A 21,320-nucleotide genomic window follows, 5' to 3' on the forward strand; every position below is an offset into this window, starting at 1 on the left:
AAAGAGGATGGTGATCAGTTGTTCTCTGTGACCACCAGGATGGGACAAGTAATCAGCTTAGTTTGCAGAAAGGGAAATTGAGATTTGACATTCAGGAAAACTTGCTAACCCCAAGGCTAGTTAAGCCCCGGAACAGGTCCCCCAAGGAGGTTGTGGCATCCCCATCACTGGAGGTTTTTAAGACCTGGTTGGACAAACATCTATCAGGGACCTCCCTGGAGCCCGCTGCAGTGCAGGGGGCTGGACTAGCTGACCTCTCATGGTCTCTTCCAGCCCTACATTGCGAAGAGTGTGCTGGGTGCTGAGTGAACCAGGGGCCCCATGGGCCCAGCACAGAGACACAGGGAGAGACAGTCCTGGCCTCAAAGAGCTCACAGTCCGGACAGACAAAAGCGGAGGGGGAAACTGAGGCACCGAGAGGGGAAGGAAATTACCTGAGGTCACCAATCAGGGTGAGTGGTGGAGCAGGGCAGAGACCCCCTTTCCCAGAGTCCCAGCAGGAGCCGCTGGGATCCAGGGGGAGCAGTGTGTGACTGGGGACGGGGCGCTCAGGGCAGCTACAGTGGGAAGCGGTTTGCAGGGGAGTGGGATGTGACTGGAGAAGGAGGGGTCGAGGGGGTAGGGGGGTTGTGATTGGAGAATGCAGCCTGGCCCCGCCCCCCGTCAAAATTTCCATGTTTTGGCGGGAACGGGAAGTACCAAGAACAACAACAAGTGGAGGTGAGTGAGCGCCTGGCACTGCCCGCCTCCCGGGAACAGGGCCTCTCTGTGCACCACAGGGGGGTGCCCGGAGCCCCGCCGCAATCCGGGCATGGGGGGCAGCGCCCCAGAGCAGGGACCCCCCCTGCGATCCGGGCACGGGGTGGCGGCAGCGCCCCAGAGCGGGGACCTCCCTGCGATCCGGGCACGGGGTGGGGGCAGCGCCCCAGAGCGGGGACCCCCCTGCGATCCGGGCACGGGGTGGGGGCAGCGCCCCAGAGCGGGGACCCCCCTGCGATCCGGGCACAGGGTGGCGGCAGCGCCCCAGAGCGGGGACCCCCCTGCGATCCGGGCACGGGGTGGCGGCAGCGCCCCAGAGCAGGGACCCCCCTGCGATCCGGGCACGGGGTGGCGGCAGCGCCCCAGAGCGGGGACCTCCCTGCGATTCGGGCACGGGGTGGGGGCAGCGCCCCAGAGCGGGGACCCCCCTGCGATCCGGGCACGGGGTGGCGGCAGCGCCCCAGAGCAGGGACCCCCCTGCGATCCGGGCACGGGGTGGCGGCAGCGCCCCAGAGCAGGGACCCCCCTGCGATCCGGGCACGGGGTGACGGCAGCGCCCCAGAGCGGGGACCCCCCTGCGATCCAGACACGGGGTGGCGGCAGCGCCCCAGAGCGGGGACCTCCCTGCGATTCGGGCACGGGGTGGGGGCAGCGCCCCAGAGCGGGGACCCCCCTGCGATCCGGGCACGGGGTGGGGGCAGCGCCCCAGAGCGGGGACCCCCCTGCGATCCGGGCACGGGGTGGCGGCAGCGCCCCAGAGCGGGGACCTCCCTGCGATTCGGGCACGGGGTGGGGGCAGCGCCCCAGAGCGGGGACCCCCCTGCGATCCGGGCACGGGGTGGGGGCAGCGCCCCAGAGCGGGGACCCCCCTGCGATCCGGGCACGGGGTGGCGGCAGCGCCCCAGAGCGGGGACCTCCCTGCGATTCGGGCACGGGGTGGGGGCAGCGCCCCAGAGCGGGGACCCCCCTGCGATCCGGGCACGGGGTGGGGGCAGCGCCCCAGAGCGGGGACCCCCCTGCGATCCGGGCACGGGGTGGCGGCAGCGCCCCAGAGCGGGGACCTCCCTGCGATTCGGGCACGGGGTGGGGGCAGCGCCCCAGAGCGGGGACCCCCCTGCGATCCGGGCACGGGGTGGGGGCAGCGCCCCATAGCAGGGACCTCACCGCCCCCGATCCGAGGACCATGTCGCTAAACCCGATTTCCTTCCACTTCAGCTCCCTCTCCCCTAAGCCCAGGTGAGTCGGGACGGGCTGTGTCAGATTTACCAGGCGGGGGGGTGCTACCGCGGGCAGCGTCACCCTTTGGAACGCGCCTTCCCGGGGCGGGGGCGATCCCAGGGGGCGGGGCTAGCCCAGGCTAAAACTGCTCCGCTCCCCGGCGCTGCGTGTTCCGTGGGGTGTCAGTGACCCCCGCCCCGGCCAGGGCCCAGCCAATCCCCGGCCGGCGGGAAGGGCCGCTGGGGTCCGAACCCTTCTCTAGGGGACCCCGGGGGCGGGGCGAGGCGAGGCGGCAAGTGGATGCGGGGCTGGGCTGGGCTGTTTCCGGCGCACACCAGCCGCCGCACGGAGACGGGGCTGCGCTAGCTGGGGCCATGGAGCCGCAGCCCGGCTGATTGCTTCCCTCTCCCACCCCCCATGCTGGGGGGTCCGGCCGGCCGGCTCCGCGGGGCCGCTGGCGGGGCTGGGGCGAAGGGAACAAACCGGTTCCGACCCCTCTGGCCGCCCGGTACCAGGTCGCTGCCCCCTGCAGCGTAGCGGTTCCGTTTTCACACGTGGTCGCACTGGGCAGCGCTGCGGCGCAGCCGGAAGACACGTTCCCCGTGTGACCTCGGGGGCTTTGTAAGGGGGCAGGACTCTCCCCTTTGCCCTTGAGGGAGTGCAGAGGCATTTCAGCCGGAGATAGAGGGTAATGGATGTGCTGGGGGTCACTGGCTTGGGGGGGGTCTGCATTGTCGGGGTGCCTCAGAGGGGTGGTAAAGGGGGCAGTTGGAGTGTGCTGTTGGGACTTCGGGGGTGTCTGCAGTGGGGGGTGGCTGGATTGTCGGGGAGGTTCGGTTCCCCTCCTGTGGGGAGGTTTGGGGGGCAATGAGGGGTGTCATAGCAGTGTACAGAGTGAATATGGGGGGTGTTGGTGTGTGGCTACAGAGTGTGTGCATGATGGTATGGGGGGGTGACTTGGGAGAGTGTGGTGGGGGGAAGTTCTGGTATTTTTCTTCCTGGTTAGTCTCAATCAATGTCATTGTTCGAAAACAGGGCACCATGTGGGTGCTAGATGCACCTCTGTGCCAGGACAGCTGCAGCCACACAAGGGGTACATCACTTTAACAATTTGCAGCATCAAAGTAATACAAACCCTATGAGTGAAAGCGTCCAGCCCTCCTGGGTGTCTGCATTATGTTACAGGCTTTAACTTCATGACGGTATGCTATTTTCCTCCACAGGACCCTGCTTCATTCAGTGCTCAGGTGACCTCTGGCCAGTCAAACAAGCGGCTCTTCAATATTTTGTTTCCTCCTCACTGTTCGATGGGTGCCCAGGCCTTCTTCCTGGGTACACCACCCAGCCCCTGCCCTGAATAGAGAATTGCTGATTTCCTCCTGGGCTTTTCTATGGCGTGCAGAAATAGAGTATCTGAGAGCTTGTCAAATATTGATGAATTTATCTTCTCAACACTTCTATAAGCGAGAGGCGGGTATTACCCCCATGTTACAGGTGAGGCACTGAGCGATTAGGGTCAAGTGTATCCACTAATTTTGGGTACCCACTGAGTCAGCTACAATCTGTTTCTTCAGTGCCATTAGCATTACATAGAACAACATATGTTCAAACCCCAGCTCCCACTGATTTCAATTGCAGCGGTGAGTTCTCAGCGCTTCTGCAAATCAGACCCTAAGCTCTCAAGTCAGACACCCAGAAAATGAGGAACACACAATTAGCAATCACTAAAGTCTGGGTGAAGTGACTTGCCCGGCAGCCCGCAGGAACTCGGTGGCAGAGGCAGGGGCAGACTCCAGTGCTCCACAGCAGCATTCACCTACTTGAATAATGAGCCCCTCCTTCCTCTCCCTGCAGCCCCCTGCCTCCTCCACTGCTCACCTGCCAGCTGCTACAACAAAGGAGGCAGGGTCCCACGAACAACAGCCTCCTTCACCACACACCTCTAATTCATCCCCAGAGCAGGTCCGGCCTGTGTGCTGAATGCAGCAGGGGCTTGTGTGGAAAAACAGACTGTGGTTAAAGACTATCAGATCCAATACGCACAAGGGGCTGAATTGAGGCTGCACGGGCAACCTTAATTCTGGAACTTCCTAGTGCTTGACCTTCCAACCTTGCTAATGTTCTTTTCACGCCATTTTTTTTGTGTAATTGGCTAGGTTTTTTTAAAAAATGCCAATTCTATCATTTGGCATCTTATTGACACCCACATGGGTCATCAGCAGGGAGTCCCTGCCGCTTGAGCTTATTGAGTAATTGATAGCTGTTCTCTTCTATGTGGCCCGGGGGGGGGGGGGATACTTTGCCAGTGTATTTCACAGCTGTCTCACCATTCCTCAGCTGTCAGCAGACCCTGGAATCTCAGGTTCTATTCCAAGCTCTAGGGAGGAGTGTGATCCTGGCTCTTGCCCCTTTTCCTCAAGCTTGACCCCTTCTGTCCCCTCCCCTCCAATCTGTCCCACTCCCATTCGCCTCACCTAGTCAGTCCCAATCTCCACACCGCAGACCTCTGATCCTCCAGCTCCTTGTCCCAGTCTACTCCTTTCATTCCCCCTGATCTGGATCTTGTCCCCTCTGTATTTGAATTGGGTGATTTACTCCTCCGCTCTGCCTGGGTGCCAGTAAGGGACCCACTGACCGCCCAAGAGAGAGAGGCTCTCAGTTCCAGTGCCTGGAAAAGGTCTGGTTTTGCCCCATAGACCTGAGCTGGAGGGAGAATGCTCAAGCCCTCTGTGAGGATGGAGCATGCCCAGTGAGGATGGATTCTTAGAAATGTTAGTTACGCTCTAAGGAGGCTCTACTGAGCACATGTGAACTGCAATATTTTCAAATTTGGGTAGATGGATTTTCGAGGGGATTGCAAAAGGCACAGCCCTGGCAGACAGCCCACTCTGCCAAATAAAGTCCCTGCTGCAAAGCATGGGGATGCTAGAGCCAAAGTAAAGGTCTCCAAAATATGTGTATATATAGTTAACATGGGCAAAACCATACATTGTTCCCTAACCTCATTCTTGAAGATGGCGGAGCTGTTATGGCTGAAATTTTCCCAAAATATTTGGCCTGATGACATGAGTGTGAAATTTCAGCCTGTCTGGTTAAAGTCTAGCAAAGTTTTAAGCACTTAACAATAGCGTCCTATAATGGGAAGTGTCAGGCTCCCAACCCTGCCTAGGGAATTCTCCGGTTCGGTCTGATGTCTTAATTTGACCATTGGCTGAGCAGTCCCGAAGAGATTTTGGTAAATTTCAAAGTGCAGACAAGTCTCCTGTTAAAACCCTCAGTTTAGATTGTGCAGGCTGGAGTGATGTTTTGTTTTAGCTGGTCAGAGGGGAACCTAGAGGCACCCCCAACTGACTGACAACTGCGAAAGCAGCTTGTAGCCTCATCCCCATCACAGACACAACCTGAATCAAGGCTGGGACACGTCCTTCGGGCTTGAGATGCCTCAGGCAAAGGCAGGGCCCTCAGGCTAGGGAAGGGACTTGTGGCTGTTTGCCAGCGGCATGCCCTGCCGATTCCCAGCAGGTAATGGGAGCTCTGTATAGAATAAAGCCTGGGCCGGGTCTGCTGCCAGCGCTGGGAGGCACTGACAGTCACTCCCCCCTCGCCATTGACTCAAAATATGCCTGCTCCACGCTGAGATGCGGTGGAGAATCTCACAAGCAGGCCTGGTGCTAGGGGCGCTGCGCTGGCCTCCCCCCCCTCACAGTCACTGCTGGCCCAATGCCCCTAGTTGGTACTAGGGGGCGCTGTCCTACAGAGAACAGGGCAGGGTCTCTGTAGGGGGCATTCTCCCCTAGGTGTCACTGCTGGATGCAGTGCCCCCGTGCATTGCTGGGGGTGCAGTGCCGCAGGAGTGCATGGGGGCTTGGTAGGGGGTGTTCTCCCATCACAGTGTGTGCTGGTCTCGATGCCCCAGTGCGGAGCTGGGGGGTGCTGTGCTGCAGGGTGCTCAGTAGGGGGCACTCAGGAGCCAGAACTCCTGGGTGTTATGCCCAGCTTGAGGAGCAGAGTGAGGTCTAGTGAGTTAGGGGCAGGAGCCTGGGTTCTATCCCAGCTCTGGGAGGGGACAGGGGCTGGGACAGGAGTCCATATTCCTGGGGCCTATCCTAGCTTTGGAAGGAAACGTGGGTACCCAAGGGCTGTTTTTTCTGTTCCTGGGGTTAGGTGGCCTCTGTCTTCACCTGCCTTCCACAGCGGAGCTGGGAGCCTCCCTGTGAGGCCCCTGTATGAGCAGGTTTCTCCTTAAGCCCATCCCCCCTCCATGGGTTGTGTTTTTCCATCCCCCAGGGCTCCCTTGGTGGGTTGAGGGCTGCTCCCTCCCTGTTATTAAGAGTTTTTTGTTCTAGGTGCTGCAGGGAACCAGCCAGGGCTGTCCACTGCCCCCTCCCTCCCCACAAGGCCCGGAGACATCCCCCGCAGTACCCAGATGGCTCGACAGGACAAGCCCAAGGACCAGTGAGTGGCAGCTCCCCTTTGCCAACAACAGACCCTGGGCACCCTCCGTGTGGGGGTGGAGCTCTGCCTGGGCAGGGGACGTACTCTGGGACCACCATCCCCCAGGGGCTGTGTCCTGTGGGGCTCAGGTGGGGAGGGGTGAGAGAGGCTGGGAGTCAGGACACCTGGGTTCTGTGCCAGACTCATGTGTGGGCTGGGGAGGGAAAGGGGCTGCCCCATGGACACCCTGGGAGTAAAGGAGCAGGGTGGGAGATAAGTGGCCACCCTGCCCACTCGGTAAAACCTTGGTCAAACCAAGGCACTCGTGCTCCCTGAACCCACCCATAATGGGGGCGGGAGGAGGGGTCGAGCCGCGGACCATGCCTAACACCACCACCCTGACCCATCCCCGCAGGCCCTCAGGGAGGGGACCCCCATTAGCTATGCAGTCAGTGCTCCCTGGAGCTAATGAGAAATGACTGCAGAGCAAGGGGAGTGGGGTTAGTGGTTCAAGCAGATGGGGGCTGGGAGCCAGGACTCCGGGGTTCTATCCCCAGTTCTGGGAGGGGAGTGGGGTATGGTGGGTTAGAGCGGGCAGGCGGAGGAGGGGAGAGCTGGCAGCCAGGGGACTCTGGGTTCTATCCCTGGCTCGGACGTAAGGCAGTGTGCAGTCCCCACCCCATCCCACTCTGGGGGCAGCTTGGGGGAGGAGTGGGTGGAGAATTGCAGATCTCTGAGTTGGGAAAGAGATTTACCTGTCCAGGTATGAGCAGCAGAGCCAGGAAAGAGGGTGGTGGCAGGCGGGGAGGGTGCCTGGCTTGGTAGCCTGGATTGGAGCAGGGAGGTCCATGAGGATTCTAGTCCCTGCACCCCACATAGCTGGGTCCTAAATGGAAACCATCCCCAATCGGGGCCCCACCTGAGGCAAGTTTGCTGGGCTCAGCCCAGTCCCTCAGGAGGGAGCCCCAGCTGGCTGACCGGGGACTGAACGTGCCACCAAGACTGAGTCCCTCTCTGTGCCCACAGAAGGGAAATGCCCCAGATGCCAGTCCCCCACCAGCCTGGGGCGGGGTCAGAGCCAGTGCCCCCTAGAGGGGGAAGGCCTTGTTCCCATGGTGATGGTGTCTCTTCCCCCAGGTTTCATGCTGTAGGAATCATCATCTTCATCCTGGGTCTGGGCACCCTCCTGCCCTGGAACTTCTTCATCACGGCCATCCCGGTACCGACCCTGAGTGCCATGGAGCTCTGGGGGGATGGGAGGGGCTGAGGGGGCTGGTGTAGGCAAGGGGCAGGTACAGTGCTGCGGGGAGGAGGAGGGGAAGTGGGGTGCTGGGCTAAGGGAGGGGGAGCATTGGGGGGACAGGTGTGCAGCCCTGCATGTGGGGGTCTTTGCCGGGGCTTAGGGGAGGGTGGCTCAGTGTGGGAGGTGCCCCTGGGGCTGTGTGGGCAGCAGGGCTGCAGCCCCATCTCACCTCGTCTCTACCCCACAGTATTTCCAGGCCCGGCTAATTGTGGGGACCAGCTTGTCCGTGGGCCCGGGTGGGAACAGCTCTTGGGGGAACAGCTCTGGGACGCAGCCAGCCCCAGCCCGGGATGACTTTGACTTCAACAACTGGCTCACGCTGCTCTCCCAGCTTCCGCTGCTTCTCTTCACCCTGCTCAACTCCTTCCTCTACCAATGGTGAGAGACCTTGGTCCTGCCAGGGCTTCTCAGTCCTGATCCCAGCCCCCTGCGATCCCAGCCCGGGGCTCGTCCCTACCCCCCAGCTCTGCCGGGGCATCTCAGTCCTGACCCCAGCCCGGGGTTCCCCCTCCTCCCAGCTCTGCCGGTGCCTCTCAGTCCTGACTCCAGCCCCTTGCGATCCCAGCCTCAGGCTCCCCCACTCACCCCTAGCTCTGACCCGCAGCCCCCTGCAGTTCCAGGGGCTTCTAATCCTGACAACCTCAGCACCGGGATGGGTGGGGTCCCTTTATAAACAGCACCAGTGCCCCATCCCCACCGCAGGGGCTAGCAGGGAAGCCAGAGGGTCCCTCTCCCTCCCACACACCCCTGTGGTCTCGTTGAGCTGGCCCCCCTGCAGTCAGGGCTGATGGGGCGACAAGGCACCAGCGGCCCAACATTGAGTCAGCCCCGGAGTGATGGGTGAGACCCCTGGGGCTCTGACCTGCTCCCCCTCCCACCGCAGCATCCCGGACAAGGTGCGGGTCCTCGGCAGCATGAGTGGCATCCTCCTCCTCTTCATCCTCACAGCCGTGCTGGTCAGGGTGGAAATGCCCCCCCACAGCTTCTTCTCCATCACCATAGGCTCTGTGTGGTTCATTAACTGTGAGTGGAGGCGGGGAATGGGACACAGGGGCTTTCCCCTCTCCGGAGCCCCAAGGCTGAGGGGCTGGTTGGCTTGGGAGGGTGGGGAGCGGGTCTGCAAAGCTTCTCCTTCCATTGTGCCCCTATGGGGCCAAATACAGTGACTCACAGCCCACTGAATGCAGGGGGATTGGAGCCAAAAGGGAGCTAGGGGGGTCCATGATGGGGTTGTGCACCCACGTGGGAGATGCGACTGATGATGGTGTGGGGGAGGGGGCAGCGAGGGCATGGTGTATTTTTTGTGTGGGGGGGGAAGCTAAGGGTTAACTCCCAGGGGATTGGCAGGGAGGGGGCTGGGCTCAGTATTCCCGCCTCCTCCTCCCATGGCACTGGGGGTCCCCGGGGCCGTGGGGGCAGTTCTGACCCACTGTGTCTCTACCTAGCCTTCTGCGCCGTCCTGCAAGGCAGCCTGTTCGGGCAGCTGGGCACCCTGCCCCAGGGCTACAGCACACGCTTCCTGAGCGGCCAGGGCATGGCCGGGACCTTCGCCGCCAGTGCCATGCTGCTTTCCATGGCTAGTGAGTATGACGGGGATCCGCCTCGCCACCCCGCAGCCCCTCTCCTGCTCCCCAACTGAGCCCCAGCCCTAGCACTGAGTGTGAGGGGAGAGCGCCCCCTACTGAGTCCTCCCTCCCTGCAGCACAGCGCCCCCTAGTGCTGCAGTGGGACATTGGGCTCAGCGCCCCATCATGCTGTCTGCGCGCTCTTGCTCCAGGTGCTGTGCTGGCTGTTTCAGGTGGTGTGGATGCGCAGACGTCTGCCCTGAGCTACTTCATCACCCCCTGTGTCGGGACCCTGATCTCCATTGTCTGCTATCTGATGCTGCCCCGTATGGTGAGATGCTGCACCGCCGGGGCGGGGAATGTGGCATAGGGACTTTCCCCTCTGGGGGGCGCTGGCTCCAAGCCGGCTGGGGATGCAAGCAGTGGGTGTGGGTGTGCCAGGCCCCAGGGGGTTGGGGACTTATAAAAGCAGTGTCCCAGCAGTGTCCCTAGCTGGCTGGACCCATGTGGGGGAGGTTAGGGCTTTGGGATGGGGCTGTTGGGGGAGTGGGGGGCAGTGTGTAACAGCCGGGGGGTTGTGTATTAGCAATGGGGGGATTGTAGGGACATGGGTGTGGTGCCCTGGGGTCAGATGTGTGCCCCTTCCACAGACCTGCTCCTGTCCTGTCGCCCCCTGCAGGCTTTCTTCCGTCACTACATGGAGCGGAGTTGGCAGCGTGACCCACGCAATGAGTTGGAGACCAAGGCTGGGCTGCTGGGCCCTGGTACGCTAGGCCCTGGGGAGCTGTAGGGCCCTTTGCAGCAGGGGGACACCTCGCTGCCCGCAGCTTGGGAGAGGGCTCATTGGGGGGCAGGGTGCGAGTGGGCAGGTGAGGCCGCTCACACCCACGTGCTGTGCTCACCCGCCTTGCCCCGGCTCCTCATGTGCCCACGTGCTGTGCTCACCCGCCTTGCCCCGGCTCCTCATGTGCCCACGTTCTGTGCTGACACCTTGCACACAGACCCTGTTGCACGCCGTATGGGGTGTCACACCCCCTGGTACACCCAGGCACTTTATCATACGCTCTCGTGCTGCAAAGGGTGGTGTCCAAACCCCTCGCTATGCCCAGGCTAGCTGAAGACCTCTGGGATCTCTGTACACTGCCTCTCTTCCCTGTGTCCCCAGAGGAACAGAGTGGGGACCAGTTGGAGAGGCCTGGGGAGGAGCCGCAGGGCCCGGAGAAGCCAATGGTGGGAATGGTTAACGGGACGTTCAGGACATTGGAAGAGATCAGCGTGGAGAGCTCCGGGAAGGGAGCCTTCGCCCTGCACAATGGGACTGCCGCCAATTCCCAGAACAGGGGGCCGGGACCAGAGAGACCGTCGGTGTTCGGTGTGCTCCGAAAGGTAAGGGGGATTGGGGGAAGAGTCCCTGTGGTACCCTATAAACAGCCCCAATGCCCCATCCCAGAGGTAGCTGCATCTCAGTGCCAGGCAAGGGATCCCTGGGTAAACCGCCCCTGCCTTACCCCCTGCAGGCAGCTGCGTCTCATTGAGGGGTTCTGGAGCTATTGGGGGTGGGGCCCAGCTGGCTCTGACTGTCTTCCCACCCCCCTGCAGATCTGGCTGCTGGCACTCTGCATTGTCATGGTTTTCACTGTCACCCTGTCCGTGTTCCCTGCCATCACTGCTACCGTCACCAGCACCTCGGAGAGCAGGAAGTGGAGTGAGTATAGGGAGTGGGGTCTCACGGTCAGAACATGGGGGGGCTGGGAGCCAGCACTCCTGGCGTGAATCCCTGGCTCTGGGTGGTGCTGTGATTTGATGCCCCAGGGCTGGGCTGGAGCAGGCGCTCCCTAGAGATGAAAGCCTCATGTCCTGTTCCCCAACTCTTCCCCCCTTCACGCAGGTGAGTTCTTCACCCCTGTCTGCTGCTTCTTGTTGTTCAACGTGATGGACTGGATGGGCCGCAGCGTCACCTCATGCTGCCTCTGGGTGAGTGGGGGGACACCCAGCCCCTGGCCAAGCTCTGCACTCATTGGCAGGGGTGGGGGGGGGGAATCGGCAGCCTCCATCGGCGGTGAACCTTTGGGGCAAAGGGAGGGCTTAATGGAGTGGGTGACATTGGGGGGGCACAATCCTGCACTGGGTCTGCATGGGGGAGATTAGCCCATGATTGCCAGGTTTCCCTCCCACTCTGACTCCCCCCCCCCCCCCTTGCTGCTCTCCAGCCAGAGAAGAGGCTATGGCTACTCCCCCTGCTGGTGGGCCTGCGCTTCCTGTTTGTGCCTCTGCTGATGCTGTGCCAGGCCGAGCCCCGCACCCGCCTGCCCGTGCTCTTCCACCAGGATGCCTGGTTCATCCTCTTCATGCTGCCTTTCTCCCTCTCCAATGGCTACTTCGTCTCGCTCACCATGTGCCTCGCCCCCAAGTGAGTGCTGCCCAGGGTCGGGGCTCAGTAGGGGGCGCTCTCCCAGCGCAGTCAGTGCTGAGCGCAATGCCCCAGTGTGCTGCGAGGGGGCGCTTTTCTGAACTGCAGGAAACAGGGTGGGGAAGGTTTCTAGGGGGTGCTCTCCCCTCGCAGTCGGTGCTGAGCCCAATGCCCCAGTGTTGTTTAGAGGGGTGCTGTGCTGCACTGCAGGGGGAGGTCTGTAGGGGGCGCTCTCCCAGCGCGGTCAGAGTGGCATCTCAGCTCAAGGAGAGGGATCCTGATGTAAACAGCTCTCACAGCCCACCCGAGAAGTGGCTGCGTCTCAGTGCTGGGTTTCTCTGCATGTTGGGGAGTGGTGTGTGGTTCTCAGCTGTGTCCTCTCTCGCCCCATAGGCAGGTGCTGCCGCAGGAGAGCGAGCTGGCTGGAGCCATCATGACCTTCTTCCTGGCACTAGGGCTGTCGTGTGGGGCGGGGCTCTCCTTCCTCCTCAAGGCCCTGCTGTGAGCCCTCAGATCCATCCCCTCATCTTTCTGCAGCATCCACCATCACCAGCGGCTCGTCTGAGTGCACCCCATCAAACTGGGGGGCTTGGAATAGGAGGGACAGGGGGGCTTTGCATAGGAGGGGGGCTGGTACCTCTTGACTTCCCCCTTTCCTTCCATGGGCATCATCTCAGCCTGGTGGGTGTAAAGATTAGTATCCTGTCTCCCCCCCCCATCCCCCCAAGTCTCCTGTTGCAAGGCAGATACCCCATCAGGGGTTGCCCCCCACCACCATTCCATAGGAATTCCAGCAAAGGGAATGTCTATAGAATGGTGTGGAGGGGGAGGAAAGGGTTAATGTAAAGAGATATCTGGGTTTTTAATGTATTTATTTGTGGGGCTCCTGGGCTGATTTTGGCTGGCTCCTGAGCCCAAGTTGGGGGCCTGAGCCCATGAGGTGTCATGGGTTACACAAAGGGACACCATTGCATACCACTTTGCCTGGAGATTCAGTTAGAGCCCAGGACTCCTGGGTTCTGTCTCCAACTCCTGCCCCTTCACCCTGGGGTTGAGGAAGGAGAGGACCCCAAGGGTTGCTGGGGCTTTGCATCTGCTGCAGAAATGCACATCCAAGCCAGACTGCTGGCTGGGCTCTAAAGGGTTAAATATCCCCTCTCTCCTGACCCCCATAAGGGTCTTGGCTCCTGACTGGCAAATGCCTTTAGAGGGAATATTGCCTAATGGGTAGGACAGGAGATGGGAGCAAGGACACCTGGGTTCTGTCCCCAGCTCTGGGAGGCACATGCTGGCCAGTTGATTGTAAACTCTTTGGAGCAAGGTCTTGTCTGGGCTCTAAAGTGCCTACTATGCTTTAGGTCAGTGGTTCTCAAACTTCCGTCCTGGTCACCTCTTTCACACAGCAAGCTTCTGAGTGCGAACCCCCCTTAGAAATTAAAAACACTTTTTTGTGTATTTAACACTATTATAAATACTAGAGGTTTGGGGGTGGAGGTTGAGAGCTCATGACCCCCCATGTAATAACCTCACGACGACCTCCAGTTTGAGAACCCCCCTGCCTTAGGTGCTAGATAAATAATAGTAGAGTAGGTGTGGCTGAGACCCAGGACTCTTGGGTTCTACTCTGGGCTCAGGGAGGGGCTGAGAGCTGGTCACATCAGGGGAAACCGACATACAGAGTAATCTGCGTTTGTAAAGCACTTTGGAGTCCCTTAGTGGAAGGTGCTGAAGGACAATAATCTCATGGCCTGGATAAGGGACTTCCCTCCCAACCCCTGCTGGTCCCAGTTCTTCAGCCTGCCAGCCAGGTCTCCATGAGCACCCCAGGACTGGCACATCCCCTCCTGGCAGCGCCCTGGGGCACTGCCTGCTGCAGCGTCCAAAGAAGGGAAAGAAACCTCTTTTGTTGTTATCTTTCTGGTGCATAAAGGTTTAATTTCTCCACTGGAACCTCTGCCCCTTTGTGTCTTCCCCCAGATTCTTCTCTGCACCTTTAGGACTTTATGGTAGTTAGATTCGCCCCCTTTTGGATCCGAACCTTGGACCTCCCGAGCCAAAGGAGTGATTCCTCCAGCAGGCATCAGTAGCCATGGCCCAGCTGCTAGCAGGCAGCTTTGTGCTACTGGAAGAGCTCAAGGGTGGCTCATGGGCAGGTCTGGTGACTCAGCAGACCTGGGTTTGGTTCCCTGCTGTGCCCTGTATTCCCTGCATGTCCCTTAGCCTCTGTGCCTCAATTTCCCCATCTGTACAATGGAGATATTAGCACTGCCCTGCCCTCCCTGGGGCACGAGGGTATATTCAGTTCATTTTGTGATGTGCCCAGATACCATGGTGGCAGGTGCAATAGAAATCCCTGTGAGAGAGAAGGATATGGCGGCATTTTTCCCCTTTGGCTTTATTGTGTGTGTGTGGGGCTGGGGTGGCTGTTTTACTGTATTTCATAGGCTGCTTTTTGCTCTTTTTAATAAGTTTGATTTTTTTTTCAATAAAAGTGATGAGGTTTTTTTAAAAGGCTTTGTCTTGGCCTCTGTGGGTTAACTCCCCATTTACCGCTGAGAGCAATTGTGGGGTGGTGGAACTGGGAAACCAAGGCTAAGCGGGCAGGTATTCTGTAGGCTCACAGTCCCCATCCCATAGCAATGTGGGGCTGGGTGTGGATATGTGCCATCCTGTGCACTGCTTTGCTGGTTTTGCCTAAACTACTGCAGGGGACAGGGTGTGTGTGTGTGTAAAAATCTCCCCCTTCTCCCAGTACCACTGCTGCCCCCACCCCCTACGCTAGGTAGGAGCAGGTAGCTGAGCCATGCAGATCTAGGACTGTTCCATGTGAGTTATTTACATTATACGTACCTGCCATCTAGTGGAAGGGTTAGCTAGCCCTCAAGGTAATCCCTCCTACCAGGAGTCCCATAAACCAGATCCTAAGGAGCAGTTCTGTCTCTAGTCAGCTCCAGTCAGAGACCTCAGCCCAGTCACCCACATGGTTCCCTAGACCCACAGCCCTGACACTGCCTAATCAAATTATACTTGTGGGCTTCGGCTGACCCCCTGCAGGTGTCAGGAAGGGAATTTTTTTTCCCTGACGCATAATTCCCCCCTGCCCCCTTCCTCTGAAGCATCAGAGATCAGCCACAATTGGAGACAAGATGCTGGACAGGCTCTGCCAGTGGTTGAAGATGGTTTGGAGAATCAATTTTATAGATGCCTGGCTGGTGTCTTGGGCTTGGTTTATGCTAAGGGCTGGTCTCCACTAGAAAATTAGATGGACGTCACCCCGGGGTGTGCAAAATCATTAGAGAGAGAGAGAGAGAGAGACTTAAAAAGCTTTATCGGTTCATCTTACCAAAAAGGAGAGGTGACTGGATTACAGTCTCTGTATACGTTTCTGGGGACAAAAGGCCAAGTACTCACCGGCTCTTTGACCTAACAGAGCTCTGGGGGCTGCATTTATAAAAAAGCTGTTGAAAAATTGGAGAGGTTGCAGAAAGAGCCAAACAAATGAATGGGAAAAATGCTGTAGCAAGAGACAAAGGAGCTCAGTCCATTTAGCTTCTCAAAGAGAAGATGAGGAGGTGGCTTGATCTAGGTGTCTAAGTACCTTCATGGGGAGAAGACACTGAATACTGACAGGCTCTTTAAGCTAGCGGAGTAAGGCAAAACAAGAACCAAGAGGTGACAACTGAAGCCAGACGAGTTCCAAGGAGAAATAAGGCACCCGTTTTTAACAGAACAGGTGATTAACCAGCAGCACAAACTGCCAAGGGAAGTGGTGGATTCTCCATCTCTTGGGGTCTTCAAATCCAGCCTGGCTGCCTTGGGGGAAGATGCTGTAATCAAACCCAAGTGACCGGGCTCAGTGCAGGGGTACCAGTGGCAGTCTCTGGCCTGGACCATACAGCAGTTCAGACTAGATGATCTGCTATTACCAGCAGGAGAGTGGGGTGGGAGGAGGTATTGTTTCATGGTCTCTGTGTATATAATGTCTTCTGCCGTTTCCACAGTATGCATCCGATGAAGTGAGCTGTAGCTCACGAAAGCTCATGCTCAAATAAATTGGTTAGTCTCTAAGGTGCCACAAGTCCTCCTTTTCTTTTTGCGAATACAGACTAACACGGCTGCTACTCTGAAACCAGTCCCCCTTCAGCCACTGATTGTCTGGGTGTGTTCCTCCCCAGCTCTCTGCCTCAGTTTCCACATCTTTCAAGGGGGAGGACACAGCGAGGCCCCACTTATGCCCGAATGAGGAGGACCATCCATCCCATCCAGAGGTCTCCCATTCGGCCCCTCCGGTGAGTGACAGATCCCCTGCCCTCTGCCTTCGTCTAGGCAGGGGTTGTTGGCTGCCCTACCTGCACCCCACGGATAGCTCGCTTTCATAGTCCTAGGGCAGTGTATTGGGGAGTCTAATACAATTCCCAGCCGCCCGCCCAATAGACCCCCGCACCCATTCGATCTACTGTGGGCTATCTGGGTTCCAGTGTGTCATTTCACCCACCCCAAATGCACCTGTTGGGGCCCCTGATACTGAGGGGGGAATTTTATTGCACACCCCTCCCCGCCAGCTTTAACCCCAGGGGCTGAGAGGAGACTTTATTGCATGAATGGAGGAAGAATGAGACAAGTTGAACAGCAGACGCAGCTCTCATACCCGTAAGGCGGCGAACATCCCCCACCCTCTTTCTTCCAGAATCAGTCCAGAAAATAATGCACGTTGAACCTTCTTCCCAAAAAGAGAGCGACGAGGGTGGGATTCGAACCCACGCGTGCAGAGCACAATGGATTAGCAGTCCATCGCCTTAACCACTCGGCCACCTCGTCTGGTTTCTCTTGCCATCCCAGCCATACCCCTGAGACTGTGTGAGCGGGGCCAAGAGTGCGCGGGACGCGGAGGGTCTGTGTGCAGAGGGGTTGATTCCCCCTGCGCTGCCTTTTGCACACATCCCCTTGCCCGGACACCCTCCCCCTCCCTGTCCGCCCCTTGCCCCATCTGAGCCCGGCCCGGATGCAGCCGGAGGCGCGCGAGCCAGTCCCGTGCAATGGTCAGAAACCCCCCCCCCCTCCCCCGACACTCCCCCGGCGCCCCCTGTCCCCGGCGGGCGGGGCGCGGTGGCGAGCCGGCCTGCAGTGGCTCCTCCCTAGGGTAGGTGGCGCGCTGCCGCAGCGACGGGCGCCTCCATTCCCGGCCCCCGGCTGGCTGCATGGAAGGGCCGGGAGCTGCAGCTGCCTGCGCCGGTCCCCCCTGGCGAGCATGGGCGCGGCGCGCCGGGCCTGAGCGGGGATGCAGGGCCCCGCCAGATGCTCCTTCTTCAAGGCGCTGCTGTGGGCGCTGGCGCTGGCGGCCCTGCTGCAGCTGCTCTACCTGTCCCTGCTCTCGGGGCTCCACGGCCGCCAGCAGCGCTCCCGCTACTCGGAGCTGTTCGGGGGGCGCCGGGGCGAGGCGCCCGGCCGGCCCAGCGAGCAGCAGAAGGGGCAGCTGAAGCGCGCCCTGGCCAGCGGCGGGCGGCTGGATGCCAGCGGGCAGTACCGGATCTACACGGACATGCTGGGGCCCCCGGAGCGGGCGGGGCGGGCGCCCGACCTGGTGCTCGCCACCCACACCAGCCTGAGCAACCTGCACCAGCTGCAGGAGCTGGTGGGGCGCTGGCAGGGCCCGGTCTCCGTGGCGCTTTTTGCGCCGGGCCCCGCCGAGGTGCGGCTGGCCACGCTGATGCTCTACGCCCTGGGGGCGCTGTGCGGGCCAGTGCGGCAGCTGGTGAGGGCCCACCTGGTGTGCCACTCGGGGGACCTGGCCGCCTTCCCCGAGCTAGAGGACCGGGCGGAGTTTGCCCGGCTCAAGGCCTGTGGGGATGTCTTCGCCAAGCTGGCCCGGGCCGGGGCGGGCCGGCGTAACTACGCCCTGGGCGCCAACGCCTCATACCCCAACAACCTGCTGCGCAATGTGGCGCGGGGGGCGGCCACGGGGCACTACACGCTCGTGCTGGACGTGGACATGCTGCCCAGCGAGGGGTTGCGTGAGGACTTCCTGGCGCTAGCTGCAACCTTGGGTGCTGAGGGGCCACCCGGCGTCTTCGTGGTGCCCGCCTTTGAGATCCGGCACACCCGGCGCCTCCCAGGTGCCAAGGCCGAGCTGCTGCAGCTGTATCAGGTGGGGGAGATCCGGCCGTTCTACGAGGAGCTCTGCCCACGCTGCCAGGCCCCGACCAACTACTCACGCTGGCTGAATCTGCCTCCAGGCAGTTCCCTGAACATTGCCTACACCGTGGAGTGGAGGGACCCCTGGGAGCCCTTCTACATCAGTGCCAACTCTGTGCCACCCTATGATGAAAGATTCAAGCAGTATGGGTTCAACCGCATCAGCCAGGTACCTGCTTCACCGGGCATGGGGAGGCATTTGTGCCATGGGAGCCAGCCCCAGATATACACCCAGCCACCCCAAGAGATGGAGCAGGGTGTCCTTGACCTGTGGGTGAAACAAGTCTGGGAAGTCTCAGCCAGGTGCTCTCCTGATCACTAGGCACTTCAGGTTATGCTCACTGAGCCTCATAGAGGGCACCCGAACACAGGGCTGCTGCAAGGATCTTTTGAGCCCTAGGCAAAACTTCCACCTTGCACACCCCCCCACCCCCGACAACCTCCAAAAACTAGTAAACTTAGCATTATAAACAGCCTGTCAGAACGGGGTAACGGCTGTTGTAATGTTTCTTTTTTACCTTTAAGGTGTTTCAATTGTTTGCCATTGCCTCTGGTGGTGTCCCATTCAAAGTCTTACTATTGTGCAAAGCTAAACAATTGAGCCTTGCCAGCCACGTTAGACAGGGTGACAAATCCCCCTTGCCCCAAAGGGCCATTATCTCCTGGTGACTAATTTCTACTCCAAGTCTGTAAAGCAGACTTTTAAGGTAAATACATTATTCCTTCAATATTACCCATGCACACATCTCACAAAGATTCTCACTCTTGACAAGTTACCAGCTTTGTGTAGATCCCTTCCACGTTCCTCTTTGTGGGTAAGTGCCCTGTAAGACACATGTGGGGTGCAGTGAGTTTGTCAGGCCTGCGGTGACAGCTGTTTGTGAAGATCACGGGGCCCTTTGCCAAGGGGTGCTGGTGTCACAGTGAGCTTGGGGTGGCTGACAGTATGGGGCAGGGCACTGAAGCTGGTGGGGCAGGTAACGCTCACTGGGCTGGGGGGCAGGCGGTACCGGGATGGGGCAGGGGCAGGTATCTGTCAGTCTCCAGCGCTCAGGCCGCGCCAGGGCCAGCAGCCTCTTCACCTCAGAGTCTCGCCTGCTTGCCTGGGGGCCACTCCTCCTCTCAGGCCGCCCAGGAGGACGCGAGCGGGGGGCACTGCCGCAGAGGAGATGCAAGGGACTGGGCTCAGCTGGGGCTCCGCACCTGCTGGCCGAGACCAGCAGGAACCGGGTGCCACCTGGGGGGAGCCAGGCGGCCCGAGCCCAGGGCGCCTACGCTCCCTGCATGCCCCTGCTGCTGTGGAGGCTGCCACAGCCCTGGGCTCAGACCACCTGGCTCCCCCCGAGCGGCACCCGGTTCCTGCTGCTCTCGGCTGGCAGGTGCAGGGCCCCAGCCGAGCCCAGCCCCTTGCGCCTCCTCCGTGGCGAAGCCCCCCGCCCACGTCCTTCTGGGCGGCCGCGGCAGCAGTGGCTGGGGAGCCTGAGAGGAGGAGTGGCCGCCGGGCAAGCAGCGGAGACTCCAAGGTGAAGAGGCTGCTGGCCCTGGCACGGCCCGAGCGTTGGAGACTGACAGGTACCTGCCCCTAAGCAATAGTGTAAAAAAATATTTTGGGGTACCGCTTTTTGGTGCCCCCATATCTTGGCGCCCTAGGCAGCCGTGTAGTTCGCCTAGTGGTTACACCGGCCCTGCGCAAACATGGCCCTGTGAGACACCTGGGCAAGGTGTAAGAAGTGAATATTTCCTTCCTGGCAAGGGGGCTTTGGCCCTGATCCAGCCCTAGGTCATGGGTATTTACTGGCTGGGGGGAGAAACAGCACAATGTAGGGGGCAATGTGCTGCAGGAAGCAGGGTGGGGGGTTCAGTAAGAGGTGCTTTCACCTTACAGTCAGTACTGTTCCCAATGCCAGGGCTGCACCGGGGTTGCTGTACACCCTGAAGTGCGATCTGTCCAGTGAGATGTAAAATGAGCCTTGGCCCCTTGTGCTTACTAACAACCATTTGTCCCTTTTCCTACAGTTTCCATCCAGTGGAGAATTTCCACTTCCTGTGCTGAACTGTAGTGCTCTGTGAAGCTGTGAAATAGCCCCCACATCCCACACTGTATCCGAGCTCTGGGTGAGGGATCCTTGTATAAAACAGCTCCAGTGCCTCACCCCCGAGGTGGCTGCATCTTAGTCCCAGGAGAATGATCCCAGTATAAATAGCCCCTGCACTCCACTCTAGAGATGGCTGCTTTTCAGCCCTCAATGTAACAGATTTCAGAGTCTGGTGGGGATGGGGATTACCCTGGTCTCTCCTTCACAGCTCTCCTGTCCCCTTTCACAGGCATGTGAGCTCCATGTGGCCGGGTACAGTTTCTCAGTACTGAACAATGCTTTCCTGGTGCACAAGGGCTTCAAGGTGCCGAGCGAGTTCCATGCACAGAAGGATGCCGAGAATCAGCGCAATAAGGTGCTCTTCCGCCAGTTCAAGCAGGAGCTGAAGCTGAAGTACCCTAGCTCAATGCACCGCTGCTGATGGTCCTGCCATCTCTGGCACAGCTCCTCAGACCTGCCTTCCCCATGACCCTTCATCTGTAGCTTTGGTGTCATAGTGTTTTTAGGGGGCCCTGCCCAATCTGGGCCTACAACGCCCCCCCTTTCCATTGAGTCATTAACCCCCACATCGGACAGAGGTTTATAGCTAGGGGGGAATCTTTCCAGCTACATCACACTGGATCCTTCACCTGCCCCAACCTGTTGCTGGGGTCATGGATTCCTGTATCTCCTCCCCCAATATACTTCAGCATTCTCCTCCCCAATTTCCCATTGAACAGCAGGCTGTCAGAACAGAGGACCTCCCGCTCCGGCATGTGTGGGCAGAGGACAGCTGTTTCCTCCCTCAGCAGCTCCCTTGTTATGATTCTTTCCCTTCTTGAGCAGGGAGAAAGGGGCTGTTCTGGACTCAGCATCCCCCTCTCCCTTTCTGTAGGTGGCTGTGGGGTGGGAGCTAGTATAGGGATTAGAGAAGGGGGGTGGGGAGTCAGGACTTGTGGGATCTTTCCCTATCTCTGAATGGAGAGTAGGCCCTAGTGGTTAAAGAATGAGGGGCTGAAAGTCGGGACTCCTGGGTTCTGTTCCCAGTTTTGTCACTGATTCTATTTGCCCTCCACCAAGTCCCCTCCCCTTTCTGCAGCTCATCTTTCCCCTTTTTGTAAAATGGAAATTAACGCACTGACCTACCTCCTGAGGGCAGGGGGCATGAGGCTTAATTTATGAAGATGCTCAATGCTGCTTGGATGGGGCTGGCAGAGTGCTCTTACCCCACTGTAGGAAATGGCCTGGCATTCAATCCCCCTGAGTGCAAGCCTTAGAACAATAAAGTATGTGGAGGCCAGGGGCATCTCCTCATGGCTGTGTCCTGCTGTGGGTCCTTTCTGTGGTGCTGGGGGCCGTGGCTG

At 59.5% G+C, this 21,320-nt stretch overlaps 2 protein-coding genes and 1 non-coding gene across 8 annotated transcripts; 2 read left to right on the top strand and 1 right to left on the bottom strand.

The window, feature by feature from the left end:
* Positions 1-432: 432 nt before the first annotated feature.
* On the top strand, positions 433-12,287 carry SLC29A2 (solute carrier family 29 member 2). 5 transcript variants are annotated; one of them, XM_073351631.1, is made up of 14 exons: positions 433-452; positions 3,201-3,471; positions 6,324-6,432; positions 7,549-7,630; positions 7,902-8,092; positions 8,598-8,737; positions 9,160-9,294; positions 9,492-9,610; positions 9,959-10,043; positions 10,445-10,665; positions 10,879-10,984; positions 11,168-11,253; positions 11,490-11,689; positions 12,083-12,287. In XM_073351631.1, the coding sequence occupies exons 3-14, from the start codon at positions 6,404-6,406 to the stop codon at positions 12,192-12,194; spliced, it is 1,506 nt and encodes a 501-aa protein (XP_073207732.1). In that variant the 5' UTR covers positions 433-452; positions 3,201-3,471; positions 6,324-6,403; the 3' UTR covers positions 12,195-12,287. The 5 variants fall into 5 exon arrangements, with proteins under 5 accessions (XP_073207732.1, XP_073207733.1, XP_073207731.1 ...); XM_073351632.1 differs by lacking the exon at positions 433-452 and adding an exon at positions 1,892-1,995; XM_073351630.1 differs by lacking the exon at positions 433-452 and adding an exon at positions 2,261-2,665.
* A 4,138-nt stretch (positions 12,288-16,425) lies between these two features.
* On the bottom strand, positions 16,426-16,507 carry TRNAS-GCU (transfer RNA serine (anticodon GCU)). Its single transcript has one exon. It is a non-coding gene; the product is annotated as a tRNA-Ser (tRNA).
* Positions 16,508-16,803: 296 nt separating this feature from the next.
* B4GAT1 (beta-1,4-glucuronyltransferase 1) lies at positions 16,804-21,270 on the top strand. Of its 2 annotated transcripts, XM_073351639.1 has the most exons (3): positions 16,804-18,050; positions 19,898-19,996; positions 20,207-20,291. In XM_073351639.1, the coding sequence occupies exons 1-2, from the start codon at positions 16,968-16,970 to the stop codon at positions 19,949-19,951; spliced, it is 1,137 nt and encodes a 378-aa protein (XP_073207740.1). In that variant the 5' UTR covers positions 16,804-16,967; the 3' UTR covers positions 19,952-19,996; positions 20,207-20,291. The 2 variants fall into 2 exon arrangements, with proteins under 2 accessions (XP_073207740.1, XP_073207739.1); XM_073351638.1 differs by lacking the exon at positions 19,898-19,996 and having other exon boundaries at positions 16,811-18,050; positions 20,207-21,270.
* Positions 21,271-21,320: the final 50 nt, after the last annotated feature.

Source organism: Lepidochelys kempii, chromosome 7 (genome assembly GCF_965140265.1).
Source record: "Lepidochelys kempii isolate rLepKem1 chromosome 7, rLepKem1.hap2, whole genome shotgun sequence".
In the NCBI taxonomy this organism is placed as follows: domain Eukaryota; kingdom Metazoa; phylum Chordata; order Testudines; family Cheloniidae; genus Lepidochelys; species Lepidochelys kempii.

What these genes read in the sequence shown, in the direction of transcription:
- B4GAT1 (XM_073351638.1), top strand. Translation starts at nt 16,968, where the DNA reads ATGCAGGGCCCCGCCAGATGCTCCTTCTTCAAGGCGCTGCTGTGGGCG. An exon ending in GGTTCAACCGCATCAGCCAG is followed by an intron (nt 18,051 to 20,206) that starts GTACCTGCTTCA and finishes CCCCTTTCACAG; the next exon opens with GCATGTGAGCTCCATGTGGC.
- SLC29A2 (XM_073351631.1), top strand. Translation starts at nt 6,404, where the DNA reads ATGGCTCGACAGGACAAGCCCAAGGACCA. An exon ending in TCTTCATCACGGCCATCCCG is followed by an intron (nt 7,631 to 7,901) that starts GTACCGACCCTG and finishes TCTACCCCACAG; the next exon opens with TATTTCCAGGCCCGGCTAAT. An exon ending in CTCTGTGTGGTTCATTAACT is followed by an intron (nt 8,738 to 9,159) that starts GTGAGTGGAGGC and finishes GTCTCTACCTAG; the next exon opens with CCTTCTGCGCCGTCCTGCAA.